The sequence below is a fragment of the Taudactylus pleione genome, unplaced genomic scaffold, assembly GCF_031769625.1.
Source record: "Taudactylus pleione unplaced genomic scaffold, aTauple2 ptg000502l, whole genome shotgun sequence".
Lineage (NCBI taxonomy): Eukaryota > Metazoa > Chordata > Amphibia > Anura > Myobatrachidae > Taudactylus > Taudactylus pleione.
The window spans coordinates 2721099-2739048 of NW_028284904.1; the positions used below are offsets into that span (position 1 = coordinate 2721099).

Here is a 17950-nt window from a genome sequence, read left to right on the forward strand (position 1 = left end):
TTCTGGCACTGAGGTTACATGGGCACCAAATTCTGGCACTGAGGTTACATGGGCTCCAAGTTCTGGCACTGAGATTACATGGGCTCCAAGTTCTGGCACTGAGATTACATAGGCTCCAAGTTCTGGCACTGAGATTACATGGGCTCCAAGTTCTGGCGCTGAGGTTACATGGGCTGCAAGTTCTGGCACTGAGGTTACATGGGCTCCAAGTTCTGGCACTGAGGTTACATGGGCTGCAAGTTCTGACACTGAGGTTATATGGGCACCAAGTTCTGGCACTGAGGTTGCATGGGCTCCCAAGTTCTGGCACTGAGGTTGCATGGGCTGCAAGTTCTGGCACTGAGGTTACATGGGCTGCAAGTTCTGGCACTGAGGTTGCATGGGCTCCAAGTCTGGCACTGAGGTTACATGGGCTCCAAGTTCTGGCACTGAGGTTACATGGGCTCCAAGTTCTGGCACTGAGGTTACATGGGCTCCAAGTTCTGACACTGAGGTTGCATGGGCTGCAAGTTCTGGCACTGAGGTTACATGGGCTCCAAGTTCTGGCACCGAGGTTACATGGGTTCCAAGTTCTGGCACCGAGGTTGCATGGGCTTCAAGTTCTTGCACCGAGGTTGCATGGGCTCCAAGTTCTGGCACCGAGGTTGCATGGGCTCCATGTTCTGGCACCGAGGTTACATGGGCTGCAAGTTCTGGCACCGAGGTTGCATGGGCTCCAAGTTCTGGCACTGAGGTTGCATGGGCTTAAAGTTCTGGCACTGAGGATACATGGGCTCCAAGTTCTGGCACTGAGGTTACATGGGCTGCAAGTTCTGGCACTGAGGTTGCATGGGCTCCAAGTTCTGGCACTGAGGTTGCATGGGCTCCATGTTCTGGCAGTGAGGTTGCATGGGCTCCATGTTCTGGCAGTGAGGTTGCATGGGCTGCAAGTTCTGGCGCTGAGGTTACATGGGCTGCAAGTTCTGGCGCTGAGGTTGCATGGGCTCCAAGTTCTGGCGCTGAGATTGCATTGGCTGCAAGTTCTGGCGCTGAGGTTACATGGGCTGCAAGTTCTGGCGCTGAGGTTACATGGGCTGCAAGTTCTGGCGCTGAGGTTACATGGGCTGCAAGTTCTGGCGCTGAGCTTACATGGGCTCCAAGTTCTGGCACTGAGGTTACATGGGCTGCAAGTTCTGGCACTGAGGTTACATGGGCTGCAAGTTCTGGCACTGAGGTTACATGGGCTCCAAGTTCTGGCACTGAGGTTACATGGGCTGCAAGTTCTGGCACTGAGGTTACATGGGCTGCAAGTTCTGGCACTGAGGTTACATGGGCTCCAAGTTCTGGCACTGAGGTTACATGGGCTGCAAGTTCTGGCACTGAGGTTTCATGGGCTCCAAGTGCTGGCACTGAGGTTACATGGGCTCCAAGTGCTGGCACTGAGGTTACATGGGCTGCAAGTTCTGGACTGAGGTTACATGGGCTGCAAGTTCTCGCACTGAAGTAATGGGATGTTAGGTAAATCAGTGAAGTAGCATGGGCTGCAAATTCTGGCACTGATGTAGCATAGGGTGTGAGTTCTGGCACTGAAGTAAATTGGGGTGGGAGGTCTAGTGCTAAAGCAGCAAGGAATGTGTGTTGTGGCAGTGAAGTGGCATGAGAGTTGAGCCTGGCACTGTAGTGGCATGGGATACATAGTCTGTCACTGTAGTGGCATGAAATGCATGGTCTGGCACTGTAGTGGCATAGAATGCATGGTCTGGCACTGAAGTGGCATGAGATGCATAGTCTGCTACTGTAGTGGCTTAGGATGCCTAGTCTGGCACTGTAATGGCATGGGATTCATGGTCTGACACTAAAGGGCATGGGGTTTGTGGTGTGGCAGTGAAGTGGCATGGGATGCATGGTCTGGCACTGAAGGGCATAGGGTTTGTGGTGTGGCAGGGAAGTGGTATGGAATGCGAGACCTGGCACTGAAGTAGGTTGGAATGCAGGTTTGGCATTTATGTAATTTGGTGTAAAGTTTGTCACTAACAGGAGACATACAGATCCAGCTAGAACCTGTAAGTGCGAGCTGAGGGCCTGATTCATTACCGATCGCAACTGTGATTATGCACGCAATCAGCCGATTGTTGCGTTCTGCGCATGCGTATGCATTGTAGTGTGTGTACGCGAACCGGCCACTGCGTTTGGGACTGAGATCGCAGTGACTACGCAGACCCATCGCAGAGTGATTGACAGGAAGTGCCGTTTGTGGGAGGTGATGGGGGGTGGTTGGCGAAACGCAGGCGTGCCAGTGCGTTTGAACGCCGTTGCAGGGGTGTGCATAAATTAACCACTACGATGCCATACGCAGCCTGAGTACTCATAGCGTGCAATAAGGTTAGACATTTCTGAGTAAAGTCAGCTCTTGTGCAAGTGTCCGTGAGGCTGCGATGGTACTCGATGTTACCGATGGTTTCGCAGTCTTGCTCTTGCTAAGTATTACAGATATGTGTAAGGTAAAGTGGGCGCCCTTATGTACTGCAGCGGCATAGAGATCACAGAGGATTAGCATACTATCGCAGGGAGACTGCGTGCGTCATCGCTATTGCATTCGCAGTTGTGATCCGTAATAAATCAGGCCCTGAGTACATAGATTATATACAGCAGACAAATATTATAAGGGAAACACAGATAATATGGTTAGGTCATAGGGAGAACCCAGATAGATGATTTGTAGGACACATACATTGACATTGGAGAGTAGGAAATTGTAGAATGACAAGCTGTCACCATCTACATACATTTGGGGAATAGGAGAACCCCATCACATTCTGTGCTCTAATCACCCCTAGTGTATGGTGATGGAGATGACAGGCTGGTTAATAATTATTGTATCAGATGTAATATCACAGAATGGCACCACAGTCCCGTTTAGTTACTGACTTCCAATATTATAGTTTAGCCCATGGGGTAAATCATCATTAATAAACCATGCGAGTTATGTCCCAGACGTGTCGCTGCGTCCTTTAATGCCCACAAGTTCCTGATGTTCATTTCCACATATCCCTGTAAGTATACAGTAGAACACATACTGTGCATTTATCATGCACCACTGAAATGCCCAAATACTCCTACCACTGCTTGTACAGTGAAGACTGTTATGTTCGGTTCAGTACAAGAGCCCTTTGGTGCCTGACGTTTGTGTATACAAGCACACAGGGCCCAGCAGCTGAGTGTATGAGTGCCATTGTTACATATAAGTGCCTTGTTTGTGGTCACTTACTGGAAATCCTAAACTACACTGGAGATTTTGTATTGCAGTAGGTCCCATTTACTGAGATTCTCCAAGCGTTGAGTTCTGAGTCTATGTTGCCCAGAGGGGGCTCAGCGGACAGCCATTATGCTTGTTACTCTGCTTGGCTGAGGGTCATAGGAAAGCTATGCTTTCAGAAGTTTGGGAAAAGGTAAAATACATATCAGCCTTTCTAGTGGAACAGTCAGTGGTAATAAATGAATCCTCAATGGCTTTGTTAAACCACCACTACAAAGTCTACTGGTGCCCCCAAGTGGAGACGTTTGGTACTGCATGATAGCAAACACAAACTGGAACTAAAACATTAAAAAGTTTGACCAATCATATTTCATTAATAGGTCCTTGTTTTGTGTTCATTTGTATGTAAAATGTTACTAATAGTATTAAAGAGTACTAACAGCAGTGACATATTATATTTATGTTCATACTCTCATGCTGACATAAGCGATACTAATATAATAAGCTTCTGTAAGTATTATCTGTATAATCAGTGAGTTCTGCTCTCACCATTGTGTTCCTTAGGAGAACTTGTATATTATTAGGAATATTATGTGATTTATTTTGGATAGTAGAAGTACTGGACTTACTATGGGCAATAGTCAGTCTGACTGCTGGGTATATGAATGAACCATCAACAGTTATAAGTATATAAAGATAATAAAAAAAAAATTGACTTTACAATTGTAAAAAGTTATACACATAGTTTTACCCTTAGTTTTATATCTGCAGTATTACTATGCAACCAGCATCACCCAACCATAGCACTGTATGTCCCCCACCTTGCTGACATGTAAATAACATGCTCCCCACTCCCCAGGCTGTGCCTCAGATGCAGCCCTCCTCCTCACCAGTCTGTGCCCCAAATGCCCTCTCATAACCATACTTGCCAACTCTCTCTGATTGTCAGGGAGACTCCCTGAAATAGCAGCAATCTCTCACATGTCCACCTTCCCACTGATATGTACCCACATGTCTGCTTTCTCACTAATATAATATGTACCCATATGTCCACCTTCTCACTAGTATGTGCCTCCATGCCCGCCTTCTCACTAATATGTACCTATATGTCCACCTTCTCACTAGTATGAGCCTCCATGTACGCCTTCTCACTAATATGTGCCTCCATGTCCACCTTCTCACTAGTATGAGCCTCCATGTCCGCCTTCTCACTAATATGTACCTATATGTCCACCTTCTCACTAGTATGAGCCTCCATGTCCGCCTTCTCACTAATATGTGCCTCCATGTCCACCTTCTCACTAGTATGAGCCTCCATGTCCGCCTTCTCACTAATTTGTACCTATATGTCCACCTTCTCACTAATATGTACCTACATATCCGCCTTCTCATTAATATGTACCTATATGTCCACCTTCTCACTAGTATGAGCCTCCATGTTCGCCTTCTCACTAATATGTACCTATATGTCCACCTTCTCACTAGTATGAGCCTCCATGTTCGCCTTCTCACTAATATGTACCTATATGTCCACCTTCTCACTAATATGTACCTACATGTCCACCTTCTCACTATTATGTGCCTCCATGTCTACCTTCTCTCTAATATGTGCCTCCATGTCCGCCTTCTCACTAATATGTACCTATATGTCCACCTTCTATATGTCCACCTTCTCCATGTCCGCCTTCTCACTAATATGTACCTATATGTCCACCTTCTCACTAATATGTACCTACATGTCCACCTTCTCACTATTATGTGCCTCCATGTCTACCTTCTCTCTAATATGTGCCTCCATGTCCGCCTTCTCACTAATATGTACCTACATGTCTACCTTCTCTCTAATATGTGCCTCCATGTCTACCTTCTCTCTAATATGTGCCTACATGTCTACCTTCTCTCTAATATGTGCCTCCATGTCTACCTTCTCTCTAATATGTGCCTCCATGTCTACCTTCTCTCTAATATGTGCCTCCATGTCCGCCTTCTCTCTAATATGTGCCTCCATGTCCACCTTCTCACTAATATGTGCCTCCATGTCCACCTTCTCACTAATATGTACCTATATGTCCACCTTCTATATGTCCACCTTCTACATGTCCGCCTTCTCACTAATATGTACCTACATGTCCACCTTCTCTCTAATATGTGCCTCCATGTCTACCTTCTCTCTAATATGTGCCTCCATGTCCGCCTTCTCTCTAATATGTGCCTCCATGTCCACCTTCTCACTAATATGTGCCTACATGTCTGCCTTCTCTCTAATATGTGCATCCATGTCCACCTTCTCACTAATATGTGCCTACATGTCTGCCTTCTCACTAATATGTGCCTACATGTCCGCCTTCTCACTAATATGTGCCTACATGTTCACCTCACTAATATGTGCCTTCATGTCCACCTTCTCACTAATATGTGCCTAGATGTCCACCTTCTCACTAATATGTACCTATATGTCCACCTTCTCACTAGTATGAGCCTCCATGTTCGCCTTCTCACTAATATGTACCTATATGTCCACCTTCTATATGTCCACCTTCTACATGTCCGCCTTCTCACTAATATGTGCCTCCATGTCCACCTTCTCACTAATATGTGCCTACATGTCTACCTTCTCTCTAATATGTGCCTCCATGTCTACCTTCTCTCTAATATGTGCCTCCATGTCCGCCTTCTCTCTAATATGTGCCTCCATGTCCACCTTCTCACTAATATGTGCCTACATGTCTGCCTTCTCTCTAATATGTGCATCCATGTCTGCCTTCTCACTAATATGTGCCTACATGTCTGCCTTCTCACTAATATGTGCCTACATGTCCGCCTTCTCACTAATATGTGCCTACATGTTCACCTCACTAATATGTGCCTCCATGTCCTCCTTCTCACTAATATGTGCCTAGATGTCCACCTTCTCACTAATATGTGCCTCCATGTCCACCTTCTCACTAATATGTGCCTCCATGTCCGCCTTCTCACTAATATGTACCTATATGTCCACCTTCTCACTAGTATGAGCCTCCATGTTCGCCTTCTCACTAATATGTACCTATATGTCCACCTTCTCACTAATATGTACCTACATGTCCACCTTCTCACTATTATGTGCCTCCATGTCTACCTTCTCTCTAATATGTGCCTCCATGTCCACCTTCTCACTATTATGTACCTACATGTCTACCTTCTCTCTAATATGTGCCTCCATGTCCACCTTCTCACTAATATGTACCTACATGTCCACCTCCTCTCTAATATGTGCCTCCATGTCCACCTTCTCACTATTATGTGCCTCCATGTCTACCTTCTCTCTAATATGTGCCTCCATGTCCGCCTTCTCACTAATATGTACCTACATGTCTACCTTCTCTCTAATATGTGCCTCCATGTCTACCTTCTCTCTAATATGTGCCTACATGTCTACCTTCTCTCTAATATGTGCTTCCATGTCTACCTTCTCTCTAATATGTGCCTCCATGTCTAACTTCTCTCTAATATGTGCCTCCATGTCTACCTTCTCTCTAATATGTGCCTCCATGTCTACCTTCTCTCTAATATGTGCCTCCATGTCTACCTTCTCTCTAATATGTGCCTCCATGTCCGCCTTCTCTCTAATATGTGCCTCCATGTCCACCTTCTCACTAATATGTGCCTCCATGTCCACCTTCTCACTAATATGTACCTATATGTCCACCTTCTATATGTCCACCTTCTACATGTCCGCCTTCTCACTAATATGTACCTACATGTCCGCCTTCTCACTAATATGTGCCTCCATGTCCACCTTCTCACTAATATGTGCCTACATGTCCACCTTCTCACTAATATGTGCATCCATGTCCACCTTCTCACTAATATGTGCCTACATGTCTGCCTTCTCTCTAATATGTGCCTCCATGTCCGCCTTCTCTCTAATATGTGCCTCCATGTCCGCCTTCTCTCTAATATGTGCCTCCATGTCCACCTTCTCACTAATATGTGCCTACATGTCCGCCTTCTCTCTAATATGTGCATCCATGTCCACCTTCTCACTAATATGTGCCTAGATGTCCACCTTCTTACTAATATGTGCCTACATGTCCACCTTCTCACTAATATGTGCCTACATGTCCACCTTCTCACTAATATATGCCTACATGTCCGCCTCCTCACTAGTATGTGCCAGACTTGTTCCACACCTGACTCATCTGTGCCCCCTGTCTTCCTCCTCACTCTATAATTTTTTTTTTTAAGTGATTGTCAAGTTGATCTCTTGCCAACTTATATCACCTTCCTGCACCCTGGATTTGTCTGAATTTCCATCTCCAGTCCTCAGAGTGCACTGCCAGCTCTGGTTTACATGCCGCATATCATTTAGCAGCAGCACAAACCTTTTGCCACTTACAGACTGTCTAACGCATAAACATCTTATTTAAGTCTCTTACAATTCACACTGCCGCAAGTGTGCACTAAACACTTCTGCGCTACACAAATTTTGTTTGCTTCACATGAAGGCACCAATGACTCACACTGGGTGAAGCTTCAAAGCTTAAACTGTACTCGGCTCATATTTATCCCAGCAGAGAAGTGCTCACAGTCAATTTCCTCTGCGCCTCTGAAGCGCTGAAGCTGTGCGTGCCTCTATTACTAATCTGTTTCATATTGTGATATTGTTCCATCGTAATTAGTCTCCCTAATGAACATATTCTAGAAAACTTGGCCGCTCTCCAAGGCACAACATTTGATCAGTTTCAGTGTAAATATGTTTCGGAAATTGAAACTTGGGTTATTTGTATTCTCAGTGACTTCCTGTGAACTGTTGGATGGTGTCAAACAATTATAGTCTGTGGTATTCAGCAATTAGGGCTTGGTTTCTGCGTAGGCATGGGGCCACACCGTGCCAGCTGTCTCTGTGCCAGTGCCCGGCCTTGGGATATTTTCTGGTGACCTCACAAGTAGCTTTTGATCTCGAATGGTCTGTACATTTTTTTTTGCAGTGAAAAATCAGATCACATCATGGGATCAGAATATCAGTGTGCATGCAGCCCAAACAGTTCTTCTATGGCTGGCTAGTCAGTGGCAGACTAACCTGATGCATAGCATCACCTCCTGTGCGACCAATGTGACATTACAGATGCTATGAAGACCAGTGCTACTCGGGAGGTCTGTTTGCTAAACTTTTTGAAGTCTGTGTGCAGTACCCATGATTCCAGTTGCCAAACATCACAGTATATATAGTATATATGCTGTTATATGTACTTCCATGATAAGAACTTTGTGTCTGTCTGTTTTTTTTCCATGTAAAACTACTGAACCGATTTTCATGAAAACAGCATCAAACTCCTAGAAATAACCTGCACTTTGCTTCAACTCTATCCGTCAAGTTAAAGCTGCGCTATAACAAAAAAATAAACTTTATTGACATCAATGCAAGAGATAGGTGCGGCACCATGCGCACGGCCGGTAAGGGGTGGGGGGAGAGGTGCTTTGGGCCCGCGTGCACTTGCATAGGGCACACGGTGACATTGGTGTCAGTGGTGGGCGAAGGAGCTGCTGCCACCAGTACAGCACCAATAACACTATTTAAAGTGTATACAGGGCTGGTGCAAGACCTGCAACTCACTTCCCCCCCCCGCACACCTTCAGTACCCACTTCCCAGTCCCTCAGGTGAAAGTGCAGAGACGGCATCTTATAAGTTCCCGAAGCCAGCGCTTGTATTAAGTACACCAAGAATGATCTTGGCACCCTAGGCAGCTGCCTGAAGAGTAGGCTCCAACATATATACCACATTGTGGCATGTGCAAAATGTGCCCTTCTGGTCAGTGTCATTTCAGCTTTGGTTACTGCTGACAATAGAATTGCTGATATATTAAATTGCTTCCTGCCCCTGTCATTTATAGGGCTCTAACCTCAACTAAAACTTTCTCGTAGCAAAGTAAATGTTAATAAATGTTACGGACGAAGACTCTCCATTCATCCTGCCGCACCTGCATACCTCCCAACATGACCCTCTCCAGGAGGGACACAATGCTCTGGTCCTGGACTTCCCTGGTCATTTATGATTGGTGGTGGCTCCAGGGGTGGGGCTGCAGCACAGTCCAAAATTCAAATAGGGGAGTCACACCAACAGCCAGTGAGTCCCAGCCAGTGATGTTTGGCAGTGTGTGAAATGACAGTTGGTGTTGCTCCCCTATTTGAATTTTGAACTGTGCTGCAGCCCCACCTCTTACCAGGGAAGTCCAGGACCAGAGCATTGTGTCCCTCCTGGAGAGGGTCATGTTGGGAGCTATGATTCTGTAAATAAAGGTCTGGCAAGATTCAGTAAAGTAAAGTACGTCTTTCTGTCAGAGAGGGAATATGGGGCAGGTGGGTGGGTACTGTGTGCACTACAGTGTTTGGAGAGAACTATACAATGGCGGTACATAATTGGGCTGTTTAACTTCTGGCTGTAGCAGGCGCTGTCCCTTAATGTACAGAAAGCCTTTCTATAGACATTTTTATATATTACACTCAAGTCAAACAGATCATAAGATGTATAACATTACAGTGCGCCTTCCTCGGACTATTGTCCTTTACGCCCAGCCATTTTAGGCTCTGAAAGGCTCTGCAGTGTCGCTCAGTATGATCATAGACAGGAAGTACAGTGTGTAAATGAAAAATGCTTCCCTAACTATCTCTATCCTATCACCATTATCCACGGTTCCTGTTTACATATATATTATTCAATGCTTTTACTGCTCCTTTGTGGTTTAATAGGCTTTCCTGCTCTGAGTCTTTCAGATTGCTCAGCATGTTAGTCACGCATCATGTTACAGTCCTCTCATTCCTTCCCTTCCCCAGTTTTTGGCTCTGCGTTGTGATAATGGTTCCGTTCCGGCTGTAGCTCTCATTGAAGTCACTGTGAATAATGCCCATGTTACAGCCTGGGTTGTGTTTAATAAACCAGTTTTAACGAGAATCCTCTTCTGCGCACCACTACACTTTATTGACGTCATTAGGATTTGAAATGGGCACAGATTTCTTGTTGCCCATTCTTGTAGCTGCTAAGTATAATTTCAAGATTAACAAAGGCAGAGTGGGAGCTATTAAATGCCGGTGTACTGTTGGGCTGAGTTATAAATTGTTAACACATATAAAATATAGGCCTAAAGAACGAAAAAGAAAAAAGAGTGTAACAAATTCTGGACAGTTATGCAATAAAAATAGTATTGTACAGTAATTTCCTTAATGTCAGTCTAGTAGTTGCACAGTAGCTGAGGTGAGGACCCGCCCATTCATAGCTCTCAGTGGCTGATAGGGACAGAGAGGAGGGGTCCCAGGAGAGACAAAAGAGAGGGGACAAGGTGCCAGGGCAGAGAGGAGGGATCCCGGGAGAGAGGTAGGGTGCCAGGACAGAGAGGAGTTGACAGGAAAGATGAGAGGGGACAAGGTGTCAGGTCAGAGAGGAGGGGTCCTAGGAGAGAGGTGCCAGGGCAGGGAGGAGGGTACAGGAAGGAGGAGAGGTGAGGGTGCCAGGACAGAGAGGAGGGGTCCTAGGAGAGAGGTGCCAGGGCAGAGAGAAGCAGACCTAGGAAAGAGGACAGGAGACAAGGTGCCAGAGCAGAGAGCAGGGGTCCTAGGAAAGAGGAGAGGGGACAAGGTGCCAGGGCAGAGAGGAGGGATCCTAGGAGAGGGGACAAGGTGCCAGGGCAGAGAGGAGGGATCCTAGGAGAGGGGACAAGGTGCCAGGGCAGAGAGGAGGGATCCTAGGAGAGGGGAGAAGGTGTCAGGGCAGAGAGGAGGGATCCTAGGAGAGGGGACAAGATGCCAGGGCAGAGAGGAGGGATCCTAGGAGAGGGGACAAGGTGCCAGGGCAGAGAGGAGGGATCCTAGGAGAGGGGACAAGATGCCAGGGCAGAGAATAGGTATCCCGAGAGAGAGGTGAGGATGCCAGGACAGAGAGGAGGGGTCCTAGGAGAGAGGTGCCAGGGCAGAGAGGAGGGGACCTAGGAGAGAGGAGAGGGGACAGGGCAGAGAGGAGGGGTCCTAGGAGAGAGGTGCCAGGGCAGAGAGGAGGGGACCTAGGAGAGAGGAGAGGTGCCAGGACAGAGAGCAGTGGTCCTAGTAAAGAGGATAGGAGACAAGGTGCCAGAGCAAAGAGCAGGGGTCCTAGGAAAGAGGAGAAGGGGCAAGTTGCCAGGGCAGAGAGGAGGTATCCCGAGAGAGAGGTGAGGATGCCAGGGCAGAGAGGAGGGGTCCTAGGAAAGAGGTGCCAGGGCAGAGAGGAGGGGACCTAGGAGAGGGGTGCCAGGGCAGAGAGGAGGGGACCTAGGAGAGAGGAGAGGGGACAGGGCAGAGAGGAGGGGTCCTAGGAGAGAGGTGCCAGGGCAGAGAGGAGGGGACCTAGGAGAGAGGAGAGGTGCCAGGACAGAGAGCAGTGGTCCTAGGAAAGAGGAGAAGGGGCAAGTTGCCAGGGCAGAGAGGAGGTATCCCGAGAGAGAGGTGAGGATGCCAGGGCAGAGAGGAGGGGTCCTAGGAGAGAGGTGCCAGGGCAGAGAGGAGGAGGGGAGGGGACAGGGCAGAGAGGAGGGGTCCTAGGAGAGAGAGGAGGGGTCCTAGGAGAGAGGTGCCAGGGCAGAGAGGAGGGGACCTAGGAGAGAGGAGAGGTGCCAGGACAGAGAGCAGTGGTCCTAGTAAAGAGGATAGGAGACAAGGTGCCAGAGCAAAGAGCAGGGGTCCTAGGAAAGAGGAGAAGGGGCAAGTTGCCAGGGCAGAGAGGAGGTATCCCGAGAGAGAGGTGAGGATGCCAGGGCAGAGAGGAGGGGTCCTAGGAAAGAGGTGCCAGGGCAGAGAGGAGGGGACCTAGGAGAGGGGACAAGGTTCTAGGGCAGGGAGCAGGGGTCCCAGGAGAGAGCTGAGGGGTGCCAGGGCAGAGAGGAGGGGTCCCAGGAGAGAGCACAAGTTGCCAGGGCAGAGAGGAGGGGGTCCCGGGAGAGAGGTGAGGTTGCCAGGGCAGAGAGGAGGGGTACCGGGAGAGAGGTGAGGTTGCCAGGGTAGAGAGGAGGGGTCCCGGGAGAGAGGTGAGGGTGCCAGAGAGCAGGGGTCCCAGGAGAGAGAAAACACAGTTGCACAATAGACAGAGAGTGGAGGAATAGGGGGAGACGGGAAAGTGCTGGAAGAGAGAGGGGAAATACCCTGCATCATAGCTGCCTGGCAAATGAAGGGTTCAATATACTACTACAGTATATAAATAATAAACTGCCATTAGCTCCATTTAATGAGCATTACAGGGTTTGGGGGTTATAGTTGGTGGAATATAGACATATAGGGGATGATTCTGAGTTGGGAGCAAAGCAACAACAGAAAGTAACTTTGCACGTGGACAGACCATGCTGCACTGCAAGGGGCACAAATCCATGTATTGTTTTGCATGCAGGGTACATACTGGCTGCCTACATATACTGAACAGCTGTATGTTACACTGCTATATAGATTTCAGCTAGGAAATCTCTCTGCCCCTTATACGCCGACCCCACCTGCAGCGCCAAGGTACAAAGTCTCTTCCTTTTTTATGCTTTGCTCCAAATCTGATTTAGGGCCTGATTCAGCAAAGATCACAGTTGCTAATACGTACGCAATCGGCCAATTGTTGTGTTCTGTGCATGCATACACATCGCAGTGTGTGTGCATAAAGTAGCTATTGCGATCTTGACTGCGATCGCAGAGGTTACACAGACCTCTCACAAAGTGAATGACAGGAAGTGCCGTTTGTGGGTGGTGACGTGGGGTGGTCGGCCGAACACAGGTGTGTCAGTGCGTTTCAACGCCGTTGCAGATGCGTGCATAAATTATCCACTGCGATACCACAAGCAGCCTGAGGCCTCATAGCGTGCGCTGAAGTTAGCAATTCCTGAGTGAGGTCTGACCTGCCTTACCTGTGCATATGGGTACGATGTTACCGATTGTTTCGCTATGTTGCTAAAGTATAGTTATGTGAGTAAGGGGAAGTGGGCAGCCTTACGTTAGGCTGCGATCGCAATGCGAATGTAAACATTTACATTTCACCGCTGATATTAGCAACTGCGTAGCGTGCGTATTAGCAGAATAGTGATCCTTGCTGAATCAGGCCCTTAACCCCATTATGCAGTAATCAGAGCTGGGGTGTGGGCTTAGTTGTATTATGAGTGTCATCCTATGTATCATGTTCATTTCTATATGAAAAGAGACCCATGTTGTACCATAAGGAATGCTCTGGATGATCATTTTGAGCAATGAGAATAACTAGAATATATTTCTATTTTGCAGCGATCTTAGTGAGAACGTCATCCAGGCCATCCCCAGGAAAACCTTCCGTGGAGCTACTGAGCTCAAGAATCTGTAAGTCCCTATTTATTTTTATAATCTTTCATTAAATATTTATTCTGCGATGACAACATGCCACTTTATAATCACACGGGTTGTCTTCATATCCTTGTGTTTTGTATATTTTTATAAGCACCAGCTATTTATTTAGTCTTTGTAAACAGTTTAAGCTGTTGTGTATTTAGTCTCTGCAAGTCTCTCTTATGTATAATATTTATTTTCTAGCCCTTTTGCTATTAGCTCAGTATACTGTACAAAGCTTTTCTGGACATGTTAAAAGCAACTTTGCCCTTTTATGGCGTGCTGACACGACCACTTAGATCACGTTAATGTGATGCGAGCTGAACGGAGATCCATTACGCTGATGTTGTTTCTTCTTCCTAGACAACTGGACAAGAACCAGATCAGTTGCATTGAGGATGGAGCGTTCAGAGCCCTTCGAGGGCTGGAGGTTCTGTAAGTATGCCCTCAGCGAGTTATGCGCTGTATTTGCAGCCCAAATGATACAAACAGTAGTATTCATCTAGTTTATTTTGTGATTCTCTTATTGCTGAAGTCTTATGCTGGCCATACACGGTGAGATTCAAAGTTGGTAAGATCAGTTGTACGATTGCCCTTGAACTTCTTCCCTTGAAACTCTTCATAAGATCTGGTCAAATGGTGTACGATTGATCATTAAGATAATAGGATAAGATGCATAGAAGTGTATCACATCATACATGATCAATTGAGATCTTTCTGCAAAACCATCTGATCTGCGGTCCAACTAGACGACGGCGGGGACGCGCATCGGAGTCGCATAAGACTCAAAATACAACTATTTTCAAACGATTGGTCTGTCCAACCTGTAAAAACTGCCCAAATCGTATGATCAATCATCCCGTGTATGGCCAGCATTAGATTAGAGTCTGAACATCGTATCGCTGTCCGTCTTCATCTCTTGAATGTCCGGATTGTCCTCGGTCTTGAAGTGGGCGGGGTTAGAATAATCTTTACACAATCGAATCATCTCTATACTCACAGCAGCAGTGCGTGAGTGCGCTAATCTTGTGGAAGGCAGTGACCTGTCCGATTATGTAATTGCGCTAGAGGGGACAGGTCTGTAAGCTGCAGAGTTACCTAGTGGAAGGAGCAGGTCCCCAGCAGCACAAAGTATAGCAGCAAAGGAGTAATGTGTTAGTGAGGACAGGACCTTATGCGATTGGGGCAGTGTCTGGGGGCTCCTTTAAGTGCACAATGTAGCAAACCAACCTGGTGAAAGGTCTGCAATAATCAAATTAAACAGTGGGCCCGATTCATAGGTGGGCGCTAATGCACGCAAGGCTACGAATGTTTGCGAAGTTGCAGCGGCAGTAATGTACAAATGCTAGTTTTAGCCTCCCTTTTGTGTACCACCCGCACGTCGGACTCTGCAAGCTCTGAGACGCCCACTTTCAATGCTCATGGGCAGTGCAACTCACTTCAGGTTGTAAACACTCCACCAACGGTGCACCATCACTTGTACCATCAACATTTTCGGCGCCCTATGGTGCAGCGTCTCCTTCTGAAAATTCTCTAATGGTGGACGTTTTGGTTGTGGATCTGTTTGAGAATGCAGACGCCTAATCTGCTGCGCCCGTGACACTCCCATAACACGCCCATGAGACGGCCTTTTTTTTGCCGTTCACTTCAGGCCATCTCCCATTCGCCGCCTGTGGCTTTCCTCCGCCAGCTCAAATGGGCACGATTCCATACGCAATTGCGGCCTCTCTGGGTACACCCAGCGGTGCGCATGCTCCTTAGGGGTTTCCAGGACTTCTTTGAGCAAATAATCACTTAACAACGCAAACATGGACACTGCGTCTACCCCTGAATCAGAGTCCAGCGATGGCTCTACACACAGCATAATCCAGTTTTAGCAAATATACATTCTCAGTGCATGCACAATGAGGGTAGGATTATTAGACATTAATTTATCCACTACAATACACGTACTCAACTTAATTTGCAATGCAATCGCCTGCAGGTGAGTACTGCCCACCAAAAATACCTGGATTACTGATCGATTTGGCTATTAAATAATTTTAGTCTTTTTTTTTTGTAAAAAAATAAATCAGATTGAATAATTGGTTTATACCACGTGTAGCCCGACCCTCATTCTCCCCAAATATACTACTTTACTGTCTCTTTACTTCCAAATGTTCTTTCTTTTGTGCCTAATGTACATGTGGATAAAATGAACTCCTCAATAGGTTTTCATAAATGTCAGATTGGCACAAAATGTATAATGGTATCCGAAAATCATGGGCATGCTGATAACTATGAATGCATGATAACGTTTGATGGCTTAGAGTAGGTATGGACCATTACATTTTGGAAATCCTATAGGAGCTGACACATTCTATATTGTGTTATACCATTGTATGACAAAGGAGGGGGGTGATTTATACGTATGTTGCATGGAGTAATTACAAAACACCTAATTACACCTCTGAGTGTCTGTACACCTAGGGCCCGATTCAGACCCGCTCGCTAGGAAGCGTTCGCACGCAGCCAGCCGATGTTTGCATTCTGCAACCAGTCCGAGCGATCGGACAGCCCAGCTGAATGAGTGACAGGAGAAGCCGTTTATGGGTGGTAACAGGGACTGGCCATTAAAAACGGGGGAGTGGAGGTGTGAATGCAGGCGTGCCTGAGCGTCTTAACGCCGTTTCAGATGCGTGCATAATTAAGAGGCAGCATCATAGTACACGTCACCTGGTTGAATTTTAAACTGAAGTGCTCGCAGTGCTTGCAGTAGGATATGGTCAGCCACAAGTGCTGCATATGCATCCGATGGTACCGATGGTTGCATACACTTCCTGCAGATGACGTGCGCAGGTGGGCGTCTTTAGACTGGCTGGTGGGCATCTGCATGCACAGAGCGATCGCACGCCAAGACATAGTGGGCGTGCTAATGCCTTGCCGTGCGATCGCCTGCCTTTCCGAACTTGCATACGCATCGAGCAAGCGGGTCTGAATCGGATCCCTAATTCCATCTGCGGGTGTCTATAAATGGATATTGTACTTGCAATAAAGTCGTTTGTCCCTTTTGCACATTGTAGTGGCCAGAAGTGTAATTAGTTGTCTATGTAGTTTGTTTTTCTTTCCAATAAAATAAAATGCAATTTCCTAACAATTTTCATTAAGTGATAGATGGTAAATTGCCGTCAGTTGTGTCATTGTTATGTCCTGGGAACTAGGCGGAGAATCCTCAGGGCTCTCAGATCGTGTCTCCAGCAAGTATCATGTGTCCATATATATCCTATTGGGATTCTGATCCCGGCTTTTCCCCGTCATTTTTATCCGTGTGACTAAAATGTTTTCCTCCTTCCAATAGAACCCTGAACAACAATAACATCACAACCATCCCAGTTTCCAGTTTTAACCACATGCCGAAGTTGCGGACTTTGTAAGTAAAAGGATTTTGTAACATGTCAACAAAAAGCCTTGATCATTAGGGAGATATCTGTTACTTTGTTGCAAGTGTAACGCCAATGTAGCTTACTAGTCTTCAACTGAAAAAGTCGATACGTTGCAGTGATGTGTGAACTATACTGTTGTATTTTTCCTGGAATTTCAGCTGTTTACTCAGAAAGTCAGTGATTACTCATTGCACGCTGCCATTTGTCTGTGAAAATCCACTCACATTCATAGTCAATGATTCGGAGCAGTCTTTACAGTAGAACTCCGCTCTAAAATATTAAGGTAAGTTTAGGGGGCTTTCAATTAGTTCATATGCAAACCCCAAAATCATGACAGATAGTGGCCATAAGTGAATGTTAATGGGACATTTGTATGGAACCTTATGGTGCGTACACACATAGCGATTTAAATGCACGATTTGAAAGATAACGATATCGTTCATATCGTTATCGTTGAAATCGTACATTTTTTGGTCCCTACCAACCTACCAGCGATTGGCGGGCACGTATGGACGATAGCGATATCGTCCATCGGCCATGCCTGCTGGCCAACCTGCTCGATATCGAGCAGGTTACTAGTCGTTGGTAAGTTGGTGGTGTGCTTGATGATCGATATCGATCATCCAGCACACCAGGGAGGGTGCAGGATGATCATCCAGCGATATCGTATCGCTGGCTGATCACTACGTATGTATGCACCATTACTGTCATGGAGGATCTGGCAAATGGAGCATTAACAATAAATTAAAAACAATAATTACATTTTTTTAAAAAGTTTTTCTTTTTACATTAACTCATTGAACATCATCCAAAGCTTTAGTTTTTGATTATAGGTGAAATATTATTTATTCTGCCCATTTGTGCCATCTTAGGTAGTTTGTTGCTTCTGGCATTTTGCCTTTTTTTTCTGCTTTTTCCTATTCTGGTGGTTTAGATGACAAGATAATAATAAATAGA

At 46.5% G+C, this 17950-nt stretch overlaps 1 protein-coding gene across 4 annotated transcripts in view; it reads left to right on the forward strand.

Annotated features, from left to right (window-relative positions):
- Positions 1-17950, forward strand: part of SLIT1 (slit guidance ligand 1) — a 379066-nt gene that overhangs the window by 231128 nt on the left and 129988 nt on the right. For all 4 annotated transcript variants that reach the window (XM_088449965.1, XM_088449966.1, XM_088449967.1 and 1 more), the window contains exons 5-7: positions 13494-13565; positions 13935-14006; positions 16909-16980. In XM_088449965.1, coding sequence (XP_088306091.1) covers positions 13494-13565; positions 13935-14006; positions 16909-16980 — 216 coding nt within the window. The remainder of the gene's footprint in view (positions 1-13493; positions 13566-13934; positions 14007-16908; positions 16981-17950) is intronic.